Source organism: Micrasema longulum, unplaced genomic scaffold, assembly GCF_059751315.1.
Source record: "Micrasema longulum isolate JH-2025_06_02 unplaced genomic scaffold, ASM5975131v1 h1tg000570l, whole genome shotgun sequence".
NCBI classification, from domain to species: domain Eukaryota; kingdom Metazoa; phylum Arthropoda; class Insecta; order Trichoptera; family Brachycentridae; genus Micrasema; species Micrasema longulum.
Window position 1 is genome coordinate 320,333 of NW_028277766.1, and position 26,191 is coordinate 346,523.

Here is a 26,191-nt window from a genome sequence, read left to right on the forward strand (position 1 = left end):
AATTTTAATGATACTATTATTTTATGTTTTTGATTATGTATGAATCTTAATTTGTATAATTTATATTTATATCAGACTTTCTTTTTATATTGTCTTCTTTGGAATTTTATTATTTATTATCTATACCTTGTTTTTCTGGATTGTTATTCTATTGCATCATAGGCCTGGCCTTACTTATTAGATTTCCTTATACCAGGTTTATATTCAGAAATAAATATACCCGGTTTAACTATTTATAACCGATATAAAAAAAAAGCTTACTTATAAAAATATTTATTACCTAGAGTAACAATTCACAGGTTATTTCATGCTTAATTTTTTTAAACAGTCAACACTGATATGTGCGCGTGCGCAGTAACTTTTATAACAACACAAACAAACGTCTAAGTCAAATCGAGACTACTGTCAGTGTAATCGAGAACATGGAGAAAACCGTTAGAAAAAGAACTCAAAATTAGGAAGAAGAAAAGTTAAAAACGAATTCTATAGTTTATTCGTGTTTCTTTTTTATCACAATTCATTAAAACACATACAAACATATAACATATTATTTAGACAGATATTATACAGATATAATAAACAAATAATTAAAAATCACATGAATCGCATTGAGAACGTCGCAGGACTTCGAAATTGTTTAAAATTGAAAAAAAAACACGGATCTCGTCATTTGTGCACCTGTTATGCATCGTTTTACCACACATTCGCCTGAGGGATCGCATTTCGACAGCATTTAACCTACTTTCATAATTATTTTCCAATTCCATACTTCGCTCCCAAGAGTTGGCACTAGAACTCCTTGTGAACTGCTAATTTTGCCTCCTGCGATAAACATTTGTTTGCCAAAGTAGATTTCATTGCACCGTTCACCCTCCTTTTAATATCTTTCTCAGTCTTACCATCTCTAATAAACATACTTCCCAGATACACAAATTCTTTTACCTGCTTCAGAATATCTCCGTTCACTCTGAACTCACATTTGGTTATATTTTCATTCCTTATAAAAACCATCACTATATCAACATTCATTAGAAAATCGCTTTTCTTGCATACGAGGGCGGATAGATAATGAAGCTACCTAGCGCTAGATGGCAGCACATACACAAAAAAAAAATTGTTTTTCCAAATTGCGATCTGTCAAACGGCAGCTGTTAAAATGTCATCCAAATTCATCGATTAGTTTATTTGTTGTAGTCATTTGAAGTAAACAACTTTTGTGTTTCTTGAAAAATGGAAAATAGCGAATTTCGTGCAGTGATTAAACGCTATTATTTGAAAGAGAAAACGGCGAAAGAGACAAAAGAAAAGCTCGATAAACATTACGGTGAGTCTGCTCCGTCAGATTACATGGTCAAATATTGAATTGCTGAATTTTAACGCGGCCGAACAAGCACTGCAACAATACCATCAACAGGAAGGCCAAAAGAGGTGGTTACTGAAAAAAATATCAAAAAAATCCTCGATATAGTTATGAATGATCGCCGAGTGAAGTTGCGTGAGATCGTTGAAATGGTAAACATTTCATATGAACGTGTGTTCAACATTTTGCATGAACATTTGCATATGAAAAAGCTATCGGCAAGATGGGTTCCGCGTTTGCTCAGTGTCGAACAATAACGAGTTCGAGAGACCACTTCACAGCAGTATTTGGACATGATAAAGCGTAATCCTGTTGATTTTTGGCGTCGATTAATAACTGTTGATGAAACGTGGGTGCACTACTATACACCTGAAACCAAAAATCAATCAAAACAATGTGTGGAAGCTGGTGGAAGTGCTCCGAAGAAGCCAAAGGCAGAGAAATCGGCTGGCAAGGTTATGGCCACTGTATTTTGAGATGCACTCGGAATATTGCTCATCGATTATCTTGAAAAAGGATCCACAATCACAGGTAAGTATTATCGTGCATTATTGGATCAATTGAATGATGCAATCAAGGAAAAACGACCACATTTAAAGAAGAAAAAAGTGCTCTTTCCTCAAGAGAACCCACCGGTTCACACAGCATTAGATACGATGCTAAAATTACGTGAAATACACTTCGAATTGGTTGATCATCCACCTTATAGTCCAGATTTAGCTCCTAGTGACTTTTTCCTGTTTCCAAACTTGAAAATATGGCTCTCAAGAAGCACGGCATCATCAGCATACAGAAGATAGTTAACAGTTATACCACTCATTTTTGCACCCATTCTTAAATCTTTCAGTTCTTTCATACAGTTATCGATGTATGTGTTGAACAACCATGGTGACATCGTAATATACGTAATAAAAGTAAAACACCTATTATTTTTTTAAGATCTTTATTCTAAACGCGCTGAGGACATGTAACCGTAACTCTATTCCTAAAACACAGCTGAACGCTGCGCTTCTAGCAAGTGCGAGTAGTGTGTACATTCATACATAAAGCACACAGCTCTGTGTTATAACTATACAAATATGCGTTACAAAACCCACGGTCTTATAGGCGTTTCTAATAATGCATGCTTGCTCGAATACGTGTCTATTAATTATTATTTTCACGTACAATAATTCGCCAATGTACAATAATCACGTTTATTCAAAAAATATTGATGTTAAGTACGAAATGCAATGAAATCAAAAAAGTGTTAGCGGTGTTTCGCAAAATTAAATTAAATATTTGTTAACTTCTGGTATAAGATGACCGCAATAAAGTTGATAGAACGAGGATCTTTTTATTAGAACCATTTGGAAAAAATGTGCTATCTCTTTAAATTCTGCTCGGTACGAAATAAATGTAAATCTAAACACACATATTTTTTTCGGATAGCAGACAAAAATAATTAGATTTTTCAAATAAAATAATTGATAATCCGTCGACGGCTTTCATGATCGCACATCTAGCATGTTGCCAGTAATATATCTACAATGACTACCGTATCGTAAATCGTAATGCACACTCGTGAAACTAATATCTGCAGTTGTTTATTACATAATAACAATAATAATCAAATTAAAATTATTTACATATTATTGAGTGCCACTTTGACCCCTGAAAGATAATTCAAGGTCATACCTACTGTCATGGTTTCTTTGGATTTTATGTCAAGTGCCTAACCCTCGCATTAATTTGTATTAAATTAATGACGAAAAGTGGATACTGAAGACTTTTATCACATCATTCAAATTTAATTAATATTATGACAACATTTTTGTTTGGTGAATAATTATTTAATGTACCAAAGAGTGCACAAAAATACTTCCATTGTGATGGTACAGTACGATGTACATATTATGTTAAACCCAAATTTAAATTTTAAAAAACTGCATGAATTTTTCTAAGCAATATCAATTTAACCCTTAGTGTCCCGTCGGTACATATAAGTACCACACGTTTGTGAATTTATTACAAGTATATAAGGCATGTTGTGGCTGTTTTTTTTATAATTGGTGCCTAAAAGTACATAAATGCAACCACGTAATTCATTTTTTTTTCTTGAATAGCCCTATCTTTTATAATCTTAATTCACACAGTTATCACAGGCCGTCAGCGTCAAATAACTCCACGTAAAACGTATTTTACTGGTTAAAAACAACTGATTCTTGAGATTTTTTGGTTGTTATACAGAGATAACGAGATAAGAAGCTTTATTTATATTATTAAAAAATGACTGCAATTAATAAAGGGTCTTAAAATCCCATAGTTATTTTTTAGGGGGGGGGGCGGAATTTTTTTCCCACGTAAATAATCTAACTACATTAATGCTAATTTATAAACACCGAAAACTTATTGATTGATTTGGTGTTTATTGTGTAGAACTCCATATTTAAACTTATAGTATTAGAATCAAACACTGATTTGAGTCTACTGAACACTTCATTTTATTTTTACAAATATGAAAAATATATAAAAGCAAAATTTCGTGACAATTGTTTCGCCTTGTTAGGGCATTTTCAAACGAATGTGAAATTTAGATGGATTGAAAGTCCTTATATAGTTATAAATTTTAAGTACTTAAGTATATAATTCAAGGTAATCAATGTACATGTTATAGGTCATAAGATTATTTTTATTTTCTACTTAAGTACCTTGAATTATATAACTATATAAGGACATTCAATGTTTGTTATAATTCGTAAGGGTTAATAAAGCTCGGCCTTAAAAGTAGGCTGAATGCTGTCGAAGTGCGATCTCTTAGGCGAATGTGTGGTAAAACTATGTACGATAGATGCAAAAATGTAGAGATCCGTACATTATGTAAGGCTGAGATAAGCATTATTGACAAAATCAAGAAAGGAGCTCTGCGCTGGTTTGGACATGTAGAGCGAACGGACAGCGAAAGAACGGCTAAGAATATTTACAATGCGAATGTTGATGGATGCAGAAATAGAGGAAGACCGAGAAAGACAAATACTTGAAGATGGACATGTCAAAAGACGGAATAATTGGCGCGCGTGCATAAAAGATGTATGAATGTGGAGGAAGCGGGATCTGTATGCAAAGATAGAGTGTTGTGGCGTTCTATCCTCTCTGCCTACCCTCACGGGGAAACGGCGTGATGGTTTGTTGTTGTTGTTGTTGTTGTTATTATGTAAATGAGATAAATGGGCAAGATTCCCACGCCTCGCGATTTCTGGTTTCGTTTACACTCGCAACGGTAGATTTGGCTTCATAACATTGAACTTGAAACTTGGTTTCATCTCGAGTTGCTGCAACCTTGCTACTAACACCTACCCAACTCTATATCACTATCGGAATCCACAATATAAACTAATATCTCACTACTCACCGTACATTCACGGAGACCGGACCGCTGTGCGCGTGCAAACCACGAGCCCACTGCGTGCTGTCGCGTGATTGGCCCATTTCACCCCACGGCATGATAAAATACATTACGGTCGATCGACATATTTACTTATTTAATGCCTGGCGAACGCAATAACAAGTACACCATGAGACCGACTAATCTCCAGTCCATTTCCATTTGCAGGATTTTTACCTGAGAGTAATCGCTAAATTATTTTTTTTTTTTTAAATAACTATCATTAAAATCTCTTTTTTTAAGTTTTACTATATTGTTTGAATCGGGTTGTGGTCCAGTGGCGAGTGTTGCGAACTCACGGATCTGAGGTCCGAGGTTCAAACCCCACTCTACCCCAACTTGATTACCATGTTCTAATAGTGAGTTATTTACAACTCGTTGAAAATGGTCACCAAAATTGAAATATTTGGGTAAATTTTAAGAACCTTTGTATTTCTTCTTTTTTTAACAATAAACCTAGATTTTTTCATAATATTTTTATTAAAGTCATTGACTATGGTGTTTTATAAAAAAATATAAATATTATCAAATTGAAAAAGGTACTAACGAATTTAATAAATTAATGTCAATCCACTATAACCGTGCCGTTCAAATTAAGATAACATTAAAAAAAAAAAAATTACATAAACGGCAAATCTGCATTTTACAATCATTTATAATACTAACATATTTGGCTTAATATATATATTTTATTTTTTTTAAGCATAAATTTCCTTATACCCAAGATATGTGTAAATTAGGCTATTCTCTGTCGGGTATCACGCGGCTGGTTTGTTTATTTAGAAATTCTTGTAATAATGAACAGACTTTAGTCTAACTACGGTGTCTAGAACCGCGTTACGCGCGCCTTCTGGGAAGGGAGATTTTAGCTAATTTTTAATAGTTAATGTTAGGTACCCGAACCTACACAATCAATCCTTAAAGAACTTGCCTATCCATGGAAAACTCGTCATTTTAATAAATCTACTGTTTTGCACCACAGCCGAGCAAATAAAGTTGAAATATCAATCGAACTCGGAACCCCCGCGCGTGAGAAAGGCGTCTTGGTCGTTATACCAAGGTGACGTTTTCTAAAACCAGTAACAGTTTTTTTCTCATGTCATATCACAAAAACGCTCTGCAAAAAAATATGTATTATTTTACTCTTAATTCATTAAATTTTTCATATCAATATTCAACGAGTTCATATTATTAAGTATTGATTAATAACAATTTACCATCCGTCTTTTTTTATAAGAACCGCGTTCGTGCAAACAAATAATTATCTTTACAATTAGAATATTTATATAAAGTTTTGTCTTCATGTATTAGATAAAAATATCATACAAAATGTATAGTTTTCTCATGCAAACTTCCCGTTTTCTAAATTGTACGACAAAAAGTTAGCGTTTTCTGCGTTCGTGTAATAATTAGACACTCATTATTCATTACATGTCATCATAATTATTGTGAGAGGATTTAATTTGACGTATTATGTACTTACTGTATATACGTTCTTAATCGCCTTTCGTTTTACCGCCTGCTGTTTTTTTTTTAAATCTTTTTCTATATTTTTTTATCTTATCTTTGTTTTATCTAATTAACAGTATAAAGTTAATACTATAATATTGCCTTTATATTACACGATACACGAAACTAGAAAAGTATTTTATCAGTGTATTTACCATTTCAATTAACGGACCCCCGCGTCCATTTATGTTATAAATGTAAACCAGATACATTTTCAACAATATTTTGAGTTTGTCCAAATTTTCGTAGACAAGGACTGGATTCAACTCCCTGGGGAGCTGTTTATATTAACAAACTCAAAATATTGTTGATAAATTACCTGGTCCATGAAGAAGTATACAAATTGAAAAAATAACATTTTCAGGCGTTGCCTAGTATGTAGGTGAAATAATTCAATTAGATGAATCTCACCCGCATAAATAAAGGTTTCAGCTCTTTAACTTCACAAACATCAACAGATGAAAGAATCGAAGGAATATAGATGGTCAAATATAGGCAGAATGGTGAATGTTACACAGTGTGTAAAGTGGCCACTTAAACCAGCCATTGACAGGTCATAAGCCCTGTAGGTGCCTAGACTTCTATATTACCTTATCTTAAATGTTCTTTATCTCTGTTGTAATATGTTAACAGATACATTTTATATAAAGTCGAAATTACAAATATAAAAGATGAACTAAGAAATAACAGAACATTAACCTTTCCCTTGCTGTCCCAAAAACATCCGCGCGTTACGGTGATGTGTAGTCACACTTGAAAAAAATTAGAGATTTTAAAACGGAAAAATGGAATATTCATAGGCAATGGTTTCAATTATTTATAGTTGAAGTCATGTGATCATATTATAAATCTAATTGCCATAAACATGAAAAAAACATTAGTTCATGCCCGCAGCGCGGGTGAAAGAACAGCCCATACTGAAAATCGGAGAGCTACTAACTATCCTCTGGGAGAAGTACTAGAAACTTTGCTGATCGCGCGTGTGACGTGTAAAATTGTCTCTCTCTCAAATTCGTACTCCGCAATATATGACACATTGGTAAACTTTCTTTTGCATTGGTGATTTATCTTCAATTTTTAATAAAATGTTTTTTCTGTTCCCAATAAGTATTAATTGTTCAATCAAAAAAATATTTTTGCCGATACATAAATGATAAATGAATAACGAAGGAATACTGAAAATCTTAACACAATTTTTTTTGTATTTATGGAGATATTAAAGTTGCAATGTGTACTAGCTACACGTCACCGGGAAGGGAGAGTTAACAAAACATTAACTAACTAACCATCACGCCATTTCCCCGGAGGGGTAGACAGAGAGGATAGAACGCCACACCACTCTGTCCTGGCACACTTCCTTTGCTTCCTTCACATTCATACATCTTCTCATGCACGCACGTCGATTATTCCGACTTTTCACATGACCACTTTCAAGAATTTGTTGTACTTGATCATGCCATGTCTTTCTCGGCCTTCCTCGACTTCTACAACCAGACACATTCGCATCATAAATCTTTTTAGCCGTTCTTTCATCATTCATTCGCTCCACATGACCGAACCATCGCAAAAGACCTTTCTTAATTTTGTCGATAATGCTTAACTCAGCCTTGCATTCTGCTCTAATTTCGACATTAGGGCACCTATCATACATTGTTTTTCCGCACATTCGCCTGAGGGATCGCATTTCAACAGCATTCAGTCTACCTTCGTCCCTTTTTTTCCAACTCCATGCTTCGCTTCCATACATTAGGGTTGAACAAAACATTAAATTACATAAATACAAGATCTGGACTATTTATTTAGTGTCCCAAGTGGTAAACTTATACCGAAAAATTCCAGATCTTGTCTCGAGTTTACAATACCATAAAAAAGGAACATTGGTGCATTCTGGCCATAGTTTGTTCAATGCTGATCGAGGAACAGTACTTCATTGTTTCATTTAATACGCTAAATATAGTCGATGTTTGTTCTACGTTTTTGTATAACATAGATCCAGTTAGAATTTTTCGCAAATACAAATATATTAGTAGAACATGTTATGTCTAATATTCTGCAGAATAACAAACAAATAATATAAACTATTTTATTCATTTTTAAACAATCTTTAATTTTAAAATCGACCCTTTGGTTTTCCATTTTAATATTTTACATATATTTTATATTTATGAGGTGAAAACAATAATAGGAAAATATTACTTTTTTTGCATTTTAAAGTAACCAAAGTCTTTAAAATACTGTCCAGTAAAAAAAATCATTTTACTAATAATATTAGTAGCATAAAAGATATTTTTAAATTTGTAATTTAGGATTCCTGCAAAAACGGCCGTTCCTTCGGCCACGCCCCTAATACGTCACGATTCATGTTTATTTGTTCCTGGCCGTTGAAACTTGTGTAGAATAATATCACGAATCTTGACGTCACAACAACCAAGGCCAAACACGTCGCGTTTTTCTACAAACGTATTTTTATTGAATTTCTTTTTTACATTTATGCATAAAAACATTTCTCCACAATATCCATATTGATTCTGAAAATACAATTAATTATTCTAAATCCATTTCATATATTTTTATCGGTATTCGTAGTATGTGATATTTCCCTACTGTATTTATTCAAAATATTAAATATAGAAAATATCATCTTCATCATTCACTTTCCGCACCGAATGGTGCATAGGGCACTGCTTCGGTACTCTAACCACAGCACATCTTTATCATTTTTGTTGCTTGAAAGTAGGATAATCAGACTTACGCTTCAGGCGCCAGTCCAGGGATTTTGTATTAAGCAATACTACACAGTACAGTAAAACTTCGATATAACGGACCTCTATTTAACGAACTTCGGATATAACGGATAAAAAATCCGGTCAAATGTAAAAAAATAAAAACGTCCTGTTAATATTATACATGCCTAAATTCAAATGTCGCCGCGTGTAAACAATTTTTTGTTTAGCACTAGAATTTGAGGCATAATGCCATCCTGCTCGTATACAGCACCTAGCTGGAGCTGGAGCGATAGTATATTGGGGGATTCTCTGATATAATAACGCGCAGGTTTCAAACTATTTTGTACGCATTTTCGTAATTTTAGAGAGTTGACTGTAAAAATACAGCAAACTTCAAAGGTGCAAACGAAACTTGATTCCTTTCTCAAAACAGGATTATCGAGAGCAAGTGCGTTGATATCAAACAGCAACGTCACTTCACGTCGAGTATCCGAAGACAATAAATATATTTTTGCTTGTATTGTTTATTTTTATATTTTATTTAGTAATGTATACAAAATAAAACACGTTTATTGGATTTCAATTCTACTAATTTTTAAAAATATACAAGATGGTATATTGTGACGCGCTTCGTCTTGTTAGGACATTTTCAAACGAACGCAAATATTTACAAAGTTTCCTTATGTACTAAAAATAATTGCCGTTTAATGGTGGAGGATTTCTATACAAGCCAAGAAAAGTAGAATTTAAATCCAATAAACGTGTTTTATTTTGGATACATTTCAAATTTAATAGGGAATTATACCAATTGTCTGCATACACAATAAACTATTTTATATAACGGACTTTCGGCTTTAACGGACACTCCCTCCCCACAATAATTATTAGTCCGTTATATCGAGGTTTTACTGTACTTATTTATTTTTCTGTATTTTCGCTTTACGTAAATATTTTTTTGATTTCTTTTATTCCGATATGCTTGAAACAAATGTTTTTTTTAAAGGCTTATTTATTATTTATATTTGCTGACGTTCGTTTGAATTATTTTATTATATTGAAATCATCTAACTATTCGTTTACTTTTTTTTGTACAAATTGGCTATAATCTCATGTTCATTTTGCATTTATTTTCATGTCTGCTATGTCATATCGCCATTCAGGAGTTGGATGAGGTATGTGTGCTGCTTGTTTAGAGTTCCTTAGTTTTAGTCCAACCAATTTCCCTCCCTTAAGTGTGAACTTGAAGATCCCCATCACATATTCATTTAGATAATACCTAGGTGCCTAGATACATACATCGATAAGTGTCGATCGTCAGAAGACGCTAATTGCTACCAGGAGCTCAATCACAAATAACTATCGGCGTGCTTAAAAACATGCTAAGCATTTGAGCGATCACAATGAACAATAATGAACGTTTAAATTTGGTAATGTATCCAAAATAAAACAAGTTTATTGGAATATAATTCTACTTTATTTGTATAAAATATACAAAGGTATATTATGACGCGTTTCGTCTTATTAGGACATTTTTAAACAAACTAACTTAAATATTTACAAAGTTTCCTTATATACTAAAAATAATAGCTGTTTTATGTTTGTGGATTTCTATACAAGCCAAAATAAGTAGAGTAATTAAAAATCAATTTAGGGTATACTGAGTATATTTTAAAGGAATATTTTGGTTATATTGGGGGAAACCTTCCATTATTTAAAAATATTTGTAAGGGTTTGACTTTAAAATTAATATAATAATTATGTAAATATTGATTTCATTTATACAGGTTTATTTTAAAAATAAACCAAATCTACCAATTGTCTGCAAACACAATAAATAATGAACATGCTTAAGTTATCGCGGTCATAAGTCAACGCGTGTGTAGTCTCTAAGTCAACTCTCGTGTTAGTTTGTTTTTTTGTTTTCCTCGTAAATAAATACAGTTCACCGGCAAAAAATCGGCGTTTAATATAAAAAATAACACAATATATTTCATTTGCAAAATAGTAAGGAGTATCTAAGACAAAAAAGTTAAATTTAAATTACAATTACTATGGCGACTGCTTTTCTCGACATTTGGCTTGCCAACCGCCGGCCAAATGCAATAAATAATATGGTAAATAATAAATTAATTAATACAAATAGCAATTTTGGAATATTTTCCATATTTACACCGGCAAATTCGAATATGTGATTGCGCAGCAGGATTATACGTCGCGAAACGTAAATATTTTGACATTTAATATTAGGTGTTCACGGATGTTCGATTGTGATCGCAAATACGATAAACAACCACGGTGAGAAATCGTTATCACGTCGCTTATTAGCACGTCGATAGTTATTTGTAATTGAGCTACTGATTATGCTCGATTTTAGACGATCGTAACATGTCGGCGACAAATATCATGTGTGTTTGTAGAAACCTTAACCCATAATATATAGCCCCGTGCTTGCTTTTAGATATAAAATCTTACCTTCTCTTAAATGTTCTTCATCTCTGTTGTAATATGTTAATGTAAACAGCTCCCCAGGGAGTCGAATCCAGTCCTTGTCTACAAAAATTTGGACAAATTCAAAATATTGTTTATAAAATCTAGATTAATTTATTATGAACGTTCCTTCAAAAATATTTCAACTTGATTTAAAAGATAAATCGCTACCCCAGAAGTACACTGTGGTCATACTACTACTAGACATACTTAATCGACTATTTTGCAACAGAGCTAAAACAAACTTTATTAATGCTCTAACTTAAAATATTAGGTGTCAACATAAGTTGTGTCCGTTTTTTCCAAATTAAAAATGAGCACCAAACGTATAATCGGGTTGTGGTCTCACGGTTGTGGACTCACGGATCAGAGGTCTGAGGTTCGAACCCCACTCGACCCCAATTTGATTCGCATTTTCTATTAGCGAGTTATTTATAACTCAACAATGTTTGAGTATGTCTAAATGCTTGCAGACTCGCTGGATTTTCTCCCTAGGGAGTTATTCATATTTAAATTTATTCCAACAGAGAGGGAAAACGTTTTTGAGAAGAGATATGGAAGTCTAGGCATTTACAGGGCTTATGACCTGTCATTGGCTGGTTTAAGTGGCCACTTTACGAAGAAGTATAAAAATTGGAAAATTGTTTTCAGGCGTTGCCTAGTAGGTGATATGGTTCAGCCGGATGAATCTCACCCACGTGATAAAGGTTTCAGCTCTTTTACTTCACAAAAGTCAGCAGATGGAAGAGTTGAGGAAATGTGGATGTTCAAACATGGGCAGAATGGTGAATGTTACACAGCGTGTAAAGTGGCCACCTAAACCGGCCAATGAGCAGATGTTTTTAGTAAACGCGAGATGTTTGTGTGATACAATCGATGAATTTCACCCACTAGGCAACGACTAATAATACCTTTCAGTTTTTAATTGGTTATCATTAATTTCAATCTGAAAAGTAAAATTAAATTTTGTAATTAATTTTTATCTTTGGGCATGAAGATTAACGGATAATTCGTTTTTATTTGTGCTAATTGCTATTTTAGCATCTAAAGCCACGGTAGATTTTATAAAATTTGTTTTCATTTTTGAAAAAATTAATTTATCTGTTATTCTACGGTCGAAGCGTCTTCCCATCTCCAATCTTTTACAAGAAAATAAATTACTGTTTATCTACGCATTAAGATTGAATCGGGTTGTGGTCCTGTGGCTAGTCTTAATCCCACTTAATCCCATTTTCTAATAGTGAGTTATTTATAACCCGTTGAAAATGGCCCTTTAAAATTAAATATTTGGGTAAATCATAACAACGCAAATACTTCTTTAAAAAAAAAAAGGGGTCAAAAATGTTGTACCATTGAGCAATTTTTCCTTTAATTATGATTTATTACATATTTAATCGTTTTGATGTTAGCACTTTTTTTTTTAAAGGCCTATTAAAAATATGAGAGAGAAATAAGTCAATTTTAAAGTCGAATTAAATTCCGACATAACTGTCAGTTTAATAAAATGAACGCCTAGATGCGAAAATAATGTCGCTAGGTCTGTCCTATTAACATATAAGAGTAGAGAACGTTTAGAGAGTCGGCCTTGTAATCGCTCAGTACTACCTCAGTAGATAAATGCAGACAATCGTTAAGCATATCGTTTTGGCAATGGTTAGAAATCATATTTAAGCGAGTTTTTTTTTTGCTTGAATTGGGATTTATTGGAGTTTATCATCGCTTTGAAGTGGGCACTTTCTATCACAGAAGCCTATTTAAAATATAAATTAGAAATATTTTAAATGTTAATGGCCTAAGGAACGCGGACTAATTGTTTGCCGTCATTCATTGGCTTGTTTCGATTATATGATGTCGATATGACAAGTAGGTAGAACATACCGAGGTAAGATCCAGATAGTACAGAAGTTAAGTATACCGTCTCGATATATACAGATGAAGATAGCGTTCTTAATCGAGGCACTGGTTTGCCAAGAAAACCGACACGAGTATTTACAAGTTCCTCTAGTAAAAGATGAGATAAGAAAATTCAGTTTGGAAAATTCAACAGTCTGGCGAACAGCTCACTAGATGTAAATCGATATGTTAGGCGTCTCAATCGCTTTAACGTTCTGGATTTGTCAAATAGGTAGTTAGCCTACCTGTTTAGTAAAAGACATGTTTGAGGTCACCTGATGATTTAATAAATCATTCGAAAAATCTACTTATAATTGTAGATTGGAAGAGAAGCAAAAATACAATCGGAACATGCCGTATGTTATGTTGTTCTAAATGGAAAATTCCGAAACAGATCAATTTACCGACTTTTAAATACAACAAATAAATTTAGATTATTGCTTAAATAGATTATTTAAGATTTATAACACTATTGTCATTTTTTTCTATTGTGTTTTTATATTTTATCTTTAGTGCATTGACTGCATAGGTATACGCAACTGTCGTGTGTTTTAATCTAATATGTTTGTTTGTTTTTTTTATAAATCAAATATTCATAAACTCAAATAAAATACACAGAAAAAAAATATTTTAACTAAGCCCGATTTCGTTTTCCTTATATTGTCACGAAAAATGTAAATTAAATGTAATTCAGTAAAAGATAATATTTATCTGTACATCATATTTAATTTTATATATTTATTTATACTTTTACATTATTTGTATTCTATTTTTTATACACAATAATGTTCCCTCACTGGAGTGTGCCGTGCCGAGGGAAACATTTTACAAAATCTGAAACATGCCTTAAAATAGTTATTTAACAAAGTTAACATAATAATAAAAATACGTAATTAATCTAATCAACCTAATTATCATTAACATAATAAACAATATAAACTAAAATAATCATAACAAACATAACCAATTTATACAGACCCATAGAACAAATTTCCAAACCAACAAACAAATTAAACTCGTTTTTTAGGTATCTCGTGGTATAAAAAATTTAACTAGATAAAACAACAATATATATTTTTTAATTAACAAAAATAATTGTTAACATACGTATAAGTAAATTTCAAAACAAAGTTTTATTAATATGTTTAATCAAATATTAAATTCAAAAAAATAATTGTTAACATACGTATAAGTAAATTTCAAAACAAGGTTTTATTAATATGTTTAATCAAATATTAAATTCAAATTATTAACTGAAACTATGACGCTTTTATTTTATACAATTTCGTCTTCTCCCATTTTAAAAACGATAAATCAATTTGATTAATTAAACTTTTCCTTATTCAATTTTATATGCGTATTTCAATTTACCACATTCCCACTAAAAATATGGCCAAAATGTTATTAGTTAATTTGATTTTGAATGTTTTTTTTTTACGTTTCGCACTTTCGTAAGAACAGTGACACTTTAAAAATTCTTTTTTTTTCATTATAAGAAAGAAAAATAAATATTTAACATCACAGTAAAATTTTAATACGCAATTTTTACAACACAAAAGAAATTTTAGCTTTAAAAAAACTTCTGCAACTCCATAAATAAAATATATTCAATTCTTTGTTTTATTTCATGACGGAGGATACATTGTATTACTTTTCCATAGATATTGTAGCAATAACTTATTAATGTTGCTACTCTGAATAAAATTAGAATACATTATGTACATTCCGTAATTAAAATATTTTTTATTGAATACGAGTAACTTATAGGTATAGTCTTAGATAAACTATAGTTAGATTGTAGTTATGTAGTTATACTTTTATGTGTCTACAATATTCCAATTACATGACCAAACTTTTTTTTAATGTAAATTTATAATAGAACTCTGTTTATCGGAACTTCAGTCATCCGGATTGCCAAACATCCGAATCGTTATCAGGAAGTAAAAAATAAAGGAGATATGATATAATATGATCTTCGTCAAAGTAATTAACTTTGCTGTGGACATGTTTAAGTAAGTTTCTAATGTGATTGCATTTTCTTTCTAAAAATTGCCTAAATTAAATGGTTAATCAAATTGTGATTAGATTATAAAACTCAACATCTCAGTATAAGACGATACAAAAATGACAGATTCTGCTCTGAAATCTCATTAAAAAAATATTATTTTTTATGTATATCACATATTACTTTTCTTTCTTCTTTTTTTTCATTTTTTCATTTTTTTGACTCACACACGAAAGGTTCCGGGTTCGATTCCCGGTGAGAACACAAAAATTAAATGTGATTTTTCTCAAGCCTTGGTGTTCCTTGGTGTAACTCACCACTGTAATTGAGCCTCCTGGCCTGTTGTGGTGCTTAAAAAAATATATTTTTCAAAAATAGATTTTTTTCTGAGCGGGCGTACGTGTTTTTGGTATTGAATAATTGAAATTACAGGAAAACCTCGTACGAGAATTATTGTGCCATGTGTTTTTTTTTAATATAAAAGAAATATTAGCGTTCTTACAATTTACCCTAATATTTCAATGTTGGTGGCCATTTTCAACGAGTTGTAAATAACTCACTATTAGAACATGGATATCAAGTTGGGGTAGAGTGGGGTTTGAGCCTCGGACCTCCGGCCCGTGAGTCCGCAACACTAGCCACGGGACCACAACCCGATGCCACCCGTGTTGATTGCACTATTTGAAACCTTTCGTCAAAGTTCCGATGTCTTCTTGCTCACACAGACCATCGTGGCATCGTGGCATCGTGGGTTCGGATGTGACGGAGTTTATACGCCGATCTGTATCATGTTTGTAATCGCGCGAATGCCTCTCGGCAGGTGGAGAAACCGGTGACGGAGGGCCTGTCGCACCGGACGCGCGACCAGTGGGAGATCGACCGCGCCTCGCTCAAGTTCATCCGCAAGCTCGGCCACGGCCAGTTCGGGGAGGTGTGGGAGGGCCAGTGGAACAACACCACGCCCGTGGCCGTCAAGACGCTCAAGTCGGGCACCATGGACCCCAAGGACTTCCTGGCGGAGGCGCAGATCATGAAGAAGCTCCGCCACCCCAAGCTCATCCAGCTGTACGCCGTGTGCACCCTAGAGGAGCCCATCTACATCATCACGGAGCTCATGAAGAATGGATCCCTCCTAGAGTTCTTGCAAGGTACCTGCAATACCGCGATTTATTGTATGATATATTTATCATCTTCCTGGTGGTGAAAATACCCAAGCATAGAATCCGTGTACGCACATCAAACTGTAAAAAACTCATAAATGAGTAGTTTTACGTTTTGGTCATTAGTTACTCTGAAGACGTCGCCTTGTACGCAACTGCCGATTTGAATTCAATTACGCCGTGTTGTGTCGTTTTTAAGAGTCAAAATACTGCTGGGGTTTTTTTATACATGTTTTAAATGTTTATTGAGAAATCTTGAACAAATATGTATAAAATTACAAAATGATGGTACATACACAATTAAAGGGGAATAGTTTGGGATCACATTTCATGTGTAAGTAGCAAATTCACAAATAATATTATTTAAGAACTCGATTATTTTACCTTCTGTCAGATTGTTAAATAAAACCAGTATTACCAGGGTAGTTGAATTTTTTACCCGGCTTTCTAGCCAGCTTAGTATAATATTAAACGGTTTTTGACTTAATTATTATATGATTATTTAATGTTTTTTTTTTACATTTGCCTAAAAAAAGTACCAGTTTTTTAAAAATGTTAATCATGTTTAGCGCCGCTTCAAATTACATCTTCATACCCATGTTTGTTCATTCCAGGTAAAGGCAGAGGACTAAAACTACCCCAGCTGATCGATATGTCGGCGCAGATAGCATCCGGCATGGCATACCTCGAGTCTCAGAACTATATCCACAGAGATTTGGCAGCCAGAAATGTACTTGTAGCAGAAAGCAATATTGTCAAGATTGCCGATTTTGGCCTAGCGAGACTTATTAAGGTAGGCTTTTTTATCCTACATTCTATTAGCATAATTACCTACCTGTATCGAGGCAGAAATGGTATATTTTTATTATTATTTATTACCATGTTTCATTTCTTTTTTTATAATAAAAAAAAACTATTACTGCTATCTTTGCCTACATGCAAAGGCTCTCAGGTTTAATGAGAAAATTCAGTGGTTTTTTTAAAATTATTTTATTTGTTACTAAATTATCAAAATAAGCCAAATATTTGTATGCATCGTATTATCAGCGCTCTGGTTTTGAAATTACTCCGCCTGTGACGATTGGTGGGTTGGCTTCCTGTAATCTGGAAATCTATCGCAATACTCTATCACTGGTTGATTCGGAGGAACTAGTGACGTCGTTCAAAGTAGTTTTTTTTTTTAAATTCATTCATTTTTGAGAAACTTTGCTGTACAATTGAATGCTCTAATTTTTACTGCGCATAAGAAAATACTTTTTTGTCCAATTTCCCATAGCACTGAACTTCTTCATTCCCAACATGGTTGACACGAAATATTTGTTAAAAAAGGTGTATTTTTACTAGTATATTTCATGCTCCCTGGACTGTCACCTTTGCCGCGATTGTGAACACTATCTTCATCTGTACATTTGGAGATGGTACACTTATCTTCTGTACTATTTCTATTAACCTCGGTATGTTCTACCGACTTGTCATCTTGACGTCATATGATCGAATCCAACCAATGAATGACCCCGAAAATTTAGTCCGCGTTCCTAACTATCTAGCTTCCTTTGGGATAAATTTATGGTTCGTTTGGTGTTTGGAAATTCAAAAAGTCATTTTTATGATGTGAATAATCATTTAACAGGAGGACGAGTACGAAGCGCGAGTCGGAGCCAGGTTCCCCATCAAGTGGACAGCCCCAGAAGCAGCCAACTACAGCAAATTCTCCATTAAGTCCGATGTCTGGTCATTCGGCATTCTCCTCACAGAACTGGTCACCTTTGGCAGAATACCGTACCCGGGTCAGTGGCCTTTCGTACATTAACAAAACCTTTTTATTTTACTTACGTAACCCATAGTAATTATGCGCCACAGATATCTATTCCCTCACGATTGTAGGACAACGACGCATGTGATATTCATCAACTTTACATGAGAGTGGTTTAAATTTTTTTTTCAACACTTGAGTCACAAACTCGTTAGGTTAATTATATATTTTAAAAAAATCTTAATTGAAATATAAAGTCTTTATGAAACCTTTTCAAGATCAAATATAAAAGAAAATCAATGACGCATTTTTCACACATCCGCCTATCGACAACGATTTGTTTGCTGGCGAGTTGAAAGTTTTCTAGAATTATTGCAAGTATAAGTGTCCCAGTAGAGGTCTATCAGTGGGAGTTCAAATGATCGTAGTACTATGCAGCAATGATGCAGTGTGTTCCAACAGTGGAATGAATTAAAACTAACAAAAGTTCAATAGTACTCGTATGTTCTACTGTGTCAGAGTAAAAGTCCAATTAAGGAAAAAATAGTAAGAATATCTCTCTAAGCACCACAAAGATTTAAACATACTACAACTGTGAAGGCGTAACTATTGAAGGCGACCTTATTGAAATTTATAAAATGCTGCCCGGGAATTATGATTGTGAACTTGATTTTAAAATTTTCACATTTATCAGGAATACGCAACTGAAAGGACATTTTGTGAAATTATGGAGCCTAGGAGAAGTTTAACATCAATCCAGCTAAACATTTTATCAATGACAGATCTGCGCACACGTGAAATGGTCTGCCTCAAGAAATAGCTTACCAAAAAGGCAAGATATACGCTGATAGCCGCCTGTCCCTAATTAAATAATAATAATTGGGGTACACTTCTTGTCTTTTTAAGGCTCGACTGTTGCAACAGTACTTCAGATATGTTGTACATGTACAGAAATAAAAATGTATCGGTTTTCTTTCTAGGTATGACGAATGCGGAGGTACTCCACCAAGTGGACCACGGGTACCGCATGCCTTGCCCGCCCAACTGTCCCCCCGCGCTGTACGAGATCATGCTGGAGTGCTGGCACAAGGACCCCGTGAAGCGGCCCACCTTCGAGACGCTCCAGTGGAAACTGGAGGACTTCTTCACCATGGAGGGCAGCGAGTACAAGGAGGCTTCGGCCTACTGAGACAAGCCCTCCCTGCCGAGCCGCTGCCCCGCGCCGCCGCGCCACCACCACCGCCCGCCGCACTTCCACCACCACCACCACCAGCAGCAGCAGCAGCTCCTGCAGCAGCAGCAGCAGCAGCTGCTGCACCTGCACCGGCTGCAGCACACGCAGCGCCAGCAGGCCGCGGGGGCGCCGCCCGCCGCAGCCGCCGCCGCGCGGCCGCAGCCCCAGGCGCCCACCTACACGCTCATGGCCTAGCCTGGCACTCGGCAGCGGAGAATCCTTCCGGTGTTTGCTTCTTATGGACTTGTGGCTCGAGCCTCGCAATATCTCGCACCCGAATAGTGTGATAGTGTTGTTGTTCCCCCCTTCAGCAAGGTTGTGGCCTCTCCGACCCGCAGTCCTCCTTTGGGATTATCTTACGATAGTTTTTTCTACTGGGGATGCGTATGTTACATCCGTGTTGAAAAATCATCGGTCCATTGTTGAAAATGTTAGCTTTTTGAAAAAGACAATCAATATATCAAAATTACTATGTTTTATTTATCAAAATCACTGAGATATCTGATTTGTAATGACATACAGAAATTCACTTTTGTGAAACCAGTGAAATAATAAAGATTTTTTTTATTTAACATAAAGTATATCGATGTTTTTCAGCTCTACGAACATTGTTATATCGATCTTCTTGTAGACAATGCTGCATCCCCATTTACTACCTACTACGATTCCGTTCTCGATTGAATGAAAAAAGGATTGTACATGTTTAAGAACTATTTTTACGGAATAGATAGCAGACAAAATTCTAACATAATAAGTAGGTGCTTTTCAACGATTTTTGAATAATGCGAATCAACCTTTTGTATTAGAATTTTAATAACTGAATTCCTGCCTTTTATAATACGAAATCCATACGCACATTCAATTATACACATAAATTAATATTTCTGGTCAGAACGTAATGAACTCGAGGGTGACTGAAAGCATCACTTTACATTTAATTTATGGTGCTTTTTCTTAACTCAACCGTTTATTTACTATCCATTTTCAGAATATGTATTTATTCTCTTTTATGCAATTGCGTTGTTGTCATTTGTTAAAATTTCGAATCATTTGATTTGTATGTGGATTTTAGAAATGTACGCACCAGTTTCTTTTTTAAACACAGTGACAAGAAATTACTCTTTTACTGATCTTTTTTGACTTAAGCATAAAATATTTATGATTAATTTATTATATTGTAATCCTTGTGAGGCTTGTTTGATGTGGAAATGACATAAACATCAGCTGTTTGTTTTGTGCTGGACATTTGGACAGTTGTAAGGCAAGTTGTCGAAGAAAGAGATTAAGAGGCAAACGGGGCAAATTTAGTAAATTTTGGCATTGGTAGGGATTGGAGTACAATTATTAGTCTCTCGATGGCTTTTATGATGTATTGTTGAATTATTTGTATTTAAGGTAAAACAATAACAACCGCTCGGCGTGAATTCCTCTTAACCACTCGTGGAGAAAGATTCCCTCGCAATGGGAAGAATTTTCGCCGAGCGGTTATTGAATAAATGTAAAAGAACTGAATTTTGTATATTTATCCAATGTGAGGGTACGTAGATGTTAATGATAAGTTTGAAAATTTACAACACTAAATTGTAATTTCTTCTTTGAATCATCAAAGGCAATATTTTATGATCGTGTATAAATGTGTGATGTCTTCTTTTTTACAATTTTACTGCATTCTCAGTTCATGTCCTTGTTGCGAATTCGGAGTTGTGTGTATCGAGATTATGTGCTCAACTTGAAGTTATAATTTACGGACATGTTTCGGTTTGCGTTTTTATTATACCGAACATTGTCCGTTCATTATTCTCAATCTTTCGAGACCATTTGTTTAAGCCAAACTTCATTCCATTCTGAATTGCGTTTTTCTCTATATTATTTTTTTACAATTAACCGACTTTTAGAAATGAATTTTAATTTGTTTACAATTTTGAAAAGCAATGTATTTTATCGAATTCATATTTTGAAATGGTGTACCCGAAGAACTTTTCTTCCTAATTAATGGTCAATATTGGACTGACCGTTGTCTGCGCCACTATCATTACGTATACGTATTGACGCAAACAATTGCCAAATTCTGACTTTAGTTTTAGAACTCTCTTTAATAACGTACTGTCAATTCGAGTGATTTATTTTTGTGAGTTTGCGACAGACAATAATTCATTGTAATAAAGATTAACTTTTCATACGATAATGATCATTTTAAATAACTAGATACTCGATATTGCTTTCCATATTTTATTTTCATTTTAGGTATATTCAATTTTATGATTTGGACATGTTTTATTTGACTCTTTATATTTCCCTGTTTATCAAATAATAAAACAAAAAACATTTGTTCAAAATGGACTTTTATTGCTTGTGAAAAAATAACAGTGTAATAAGTCATTTGATTGATATTTATCTTGTAAGCTTGTTGTCGCTGAACTATTATAGTTTGATTAGCAAATTAATTAAATCATTCAATATTCATCACATGTTTAGTAAGATTGTGATTTTATACGTCTTTGGTATACTGTGAAAATCCATGAAATAAATAATGCTGTTTTTGAGATATCGAGTTGACTGTAACATAACTTTTTTCTGTATAAAACATCAATAAAGTATTTGTAATTATATATTTCTCAAATTATTATAGGATTTTTCTTCAAGTTTTTCCACATAACAACTATAAAACCATAAACAAGAATAAATGTGGCCTAGGAAAAGACGTGAAAAGTTTACCCTGGGACAAATGTTTTTTTACTCTTTAGGGATAACTTTGCTATTTGCATAAATATGGCCATTGACAATAGTGTTCACCCACAGTCCTCTTAAACAAGTCAAAATAATCCTCGATGGATTTTTACAGAATACAAAGATAGATATCTTTCTAAATAGAAACTCAAACACTACCATCACTGTAACTGTATAATAATATGTATGGAAGTAATAAAAGTTCCGCCGGTGTTCAAATCACTTCTCGATAATTTGTACGGAAACAACATCCGAGAGTGGAACTTGGCGCTACTGCATGTATAAACAAATGTATATATTTAATACTCGGAAAATATAACAATATAAGCTCACCAGACAGAAGTTTATTTTTATCATTACTAGTTCACATTTCGTGCACAACATGTGAAGGACAATAACCTCCACCCGACACAGACTAGCAATAACAGCCCCCCAATAGAATATACATAAATGAGAAATGGTAGAAAACGATTCACAAATGCATTATTCCTATTAAGTGTTTTTCAAAGATTTCTATGTCATCTACGCTGGTAAAATATTAAGAGATAAATGGAAACCTAGGAAATGTCTTCACGGTGATTCATAAAACACTCGTGTTTACTGTTTGTGGTAAACGACAGTTCAGGAATAAGATGCTTAGGATGTAAGATTGTTTAAGTAGCTGAAATTTTGGAGCACTCTCATGTATTCGTGGCATCTTAGGTTTAAAAGTTATTTTGATATTATTATTAGTTACACAAATAAACTTTAAGTGAACACTTTCTTGGTGATTCTACTACTTATTCGTCTGGTTTTATATTACCTCTGAGATAAGATTGTGAGTACTTCCGTTAGTTGATTTTAATCATATATTAAGATATCAATTATATTGTATAGACACTGTTTTTTTTTTCAAATAAATGTAAAATATTACTTTAAATAATTTGTTTTATTTTTGACCGTATATACGTTACCAATATTGTAATATAAGTATTAAAAAAAATCTCATTCTATAAAACAACTTCCAAGAGTAAATAAAAACAATATGTTCATGTAAACGAGACTTCACGGCAGCCAAAACAAAAACTTTACTGTGTTTGGATTCCTACATTTTGTAGTACACTCTGCGAAGCATTAATAATAATTAAAATGTTATTAATATTTAAAGCATTAACTTTGTGGTCAAATATTTTACTAAATGTTATTAAATATTTGTACATAACCACTTACCGACTTTTCTATGTCTACCGGTTTAGAGACGTACCCGTCTCTTCGTCATGACACCGATCTAACACAACGTAAAATACTTTCATAACCTAATCAGTGCATGTACTTATTAAAATGCATATCGTGTTGGTTTTATATTTTTGTGCAACAACTACAGTGATTGTGTATAGTGGGTTTAGCATGCTGGTTTAATTGGTGTCCTGATGATGAGACAGGTATGTTTCGAAACCGGTAGACATTGCTCAAAATCTATGTCTTACACCCTACTACTTCTGAAAACTTAGGTATTTCTGAGTCAGCTATATCTGTTCTTAATATTGATGAATCTAAAATGGGGAAAAGAAACTGAAGCTCCATAGCTTTGTATTCACCATTGACAAAGCATCAAGCGGGGTACATTTTCAATAAATTTGAGCAACGGTAAAATATTTATTTACAGAGCCGTCATTAGGAAATTCATCCAGCACGATTTCGGCCCAGAAAAACTGTTTCACAACCATCAAAGAAGTCAAGACAGCGAAAAGTTTTCCAATATTTAGGAAATAAGTTACAGTAAATTTTCAGTTCTGCACCTATCGGCTTTTACTGCAATACATGGAATCACAAAAGAAAGGCTGAAGTGGAAAGTGCAGTATATTGATAAAGATATTCACGATGGAAGAGGTCATCATGAAAAGCATCCAAGATCTACGTATGAAAATAATTAAAAATACATAAACGGCCTTCCGAGTCAGGTTTCCCATTAATCCAATAATAAAATAATCCAAGAAAATATTTGGGAGGTGACCTGAGCATCGTAAATCTACATTGTACTTTTCTAAAAGAAAAACCCTGACATGAATATAACATGAGAAAGGTATGAAAATATTCAACAAAGATTTCAATCTATCTTTTGGTTTCCTGAGAAAAGACATTTGTAAGGTGTGTGAAAATTTCTAAGTCGATATAAAATCAGCCAAATTTAAAGAAAAATCTGTGTTTAATAAAATAAGCAAATTTGACTTCTATAACAAATGTTGTCGATTTGCCTTGACTACCAAAAAATATGTCACTCTCAGTTATCAATATTCAAGATAAATACTACTGCCCCGAACTATGAATATGAATTTCGGTATCCACAATTCAAATGAAAATAAAGGAACAATTACCTAAAATTATGCTTTGAAAGGACCTAATTAAATTTGTAATCACATGTTTAAACAATCGAATTAAAAACCATAAAACTCGTGAATAGATTCATCTTGAAATATATAAGAACAAAAATCAATATTGATGAGCTGTGTGCTAACGGCACATTTGAAACTCTAAAGGTAAAGCAAGGTTTAGAACAAAGTTACCAAAGATAGTACCAAGACCGGGGTTGTTAAGGATGAGCATGGACAGCTGCAGTACAAAGATACCGAAATCAAGATCACCTGGCATAAATACTATGATAAACTGTACAACGCCCGTGCTGATACACCGGAAGCTGACATCCATTTCCAAAAACCCTGTATTTAGAGCACCTTTTTGGAGGAAGTTTCGAAAGCAGTTTCACAGTAGGGCCAGACGAAATTTGCGTTCAAATCCTTACGATACTTTGCAATAGGATCCTCGAGACAAACGCAATGGCGAGAGATGAGCTCATGAGAGCAATAGAGGTGAAGGGAGGGCTTATATAGGTTTGTGGGTTTACTGAATGTTCTTGCTCAGTGGATTCTTTCTGGTCTAGGTTACCTTAAACTTTACGAAGATTAAGAGATGCCGGCTGTTAGAGTTTTTCTTCAGGTTATTTATTTTTCTTCTTAAACTACTGATCGTTCTTAATTCCATGAATTGATATTTAAGCTTTAATATTATTTATTATTTTAGATCAAGATACAATCTCGATGTTCAAATTTCATTCTACTTTCCAAGTACCGTGCGCGTCACAATCTTTGGCTACAGGTAATTTATATTTTTTCATTCATTTATTTGTTGAGAATAATCAGTGGTAAAGCTATAAGTAAAAAAATAGTTAGGAAGGAACAAATTGTTTTTATTTTTATATTTGCATGTATCGGTGAAGACACAATAAATTACAATCAGGCTCCAACTATCGGAGAAAACATAATTGTGGGCAATTTCGGCAACTTAAAATTGAAGGGGCGTCACAAAGTAAAATGTCTAGCAAACATTACTGTGTCCATAAAAGTGAAGAACGAAGTTATTGCAATAAATCCGATGCATATTTAGCAAAATGTAGCTCCCTGCCTTATAAATTTTGGACAATTGGCAATTTTTATGACACAGCAGCAGCTTCCCCCCACACACAGATTTCGGCCTTTGCGAGAATAATAAATCTTGAGGTTGGGACACTCGGGTTGATAACTAATCGGATTTATTTTTCTGAATCTACTGATTTTTACTTGATGGAGGTTAGCAATGCTGCTCTCGTGTAAAATTAATTCGTTGTTAATGAGCCCGTTCTTGCCGTGTACCCTGCACTTATTCTCATTGGTCCAAATTTTCTCAAAACAATCATATATTACCGAGAATCAGTTAAAAAATATAAAAAGCGCTCTCAGTTCTCAAACCATGCTTACAACTGGGTAGATTGTTTTAAATGTGGAAATAATTGAGTATTTTGATACTTCAAAATGCCAAACAATAATCAGACCATGTGCGCGGGTTTTCACGGTCACTGTTATCAATATATATCTTTTGTGTGTAAGTTGGATTTGTTCGG

General features: G+C 33.7%; 1 protein-coding gene across 3 annotated transcripts in view; it reads left to right on the forward strand.

Moving 5' to 3' along the window:
• Positions 1-21,887, forward strand: part of Src42A (Tyrosine-protein kinase Src42A) — a 203,849-nt gene extending 181,962 nt beyond the window's left edge. For all 3 annotated transcript variants that reach the window (XM_088228205.1, XM_088228204.1, XM_088228206.1), the window contains exons 4-7: positions 16,225-16,552; positions 17,179-17,357; positions 18,195-18,351; positions 19,298-21,887. In XM_088228205.1, the coding sequence (XP_088084331.1) occupies positions 16,225-16,552; positions 17,179-17,357; positions 18,195-18,351; positions 19,298-19,506 (873 nt within the window). In that variant the 3' untranslated portion in view covers positions 19,507-21,887. The remainder of the gene's footprint in view (positions 1-16,224; positions 16,553-17,178; positions 17,358-18,194; positions 18,352-19,297) is intronic.
• The last annotated feature ends 4,304 nt before the right edge of the window (positions 21,888-26,191 follow it).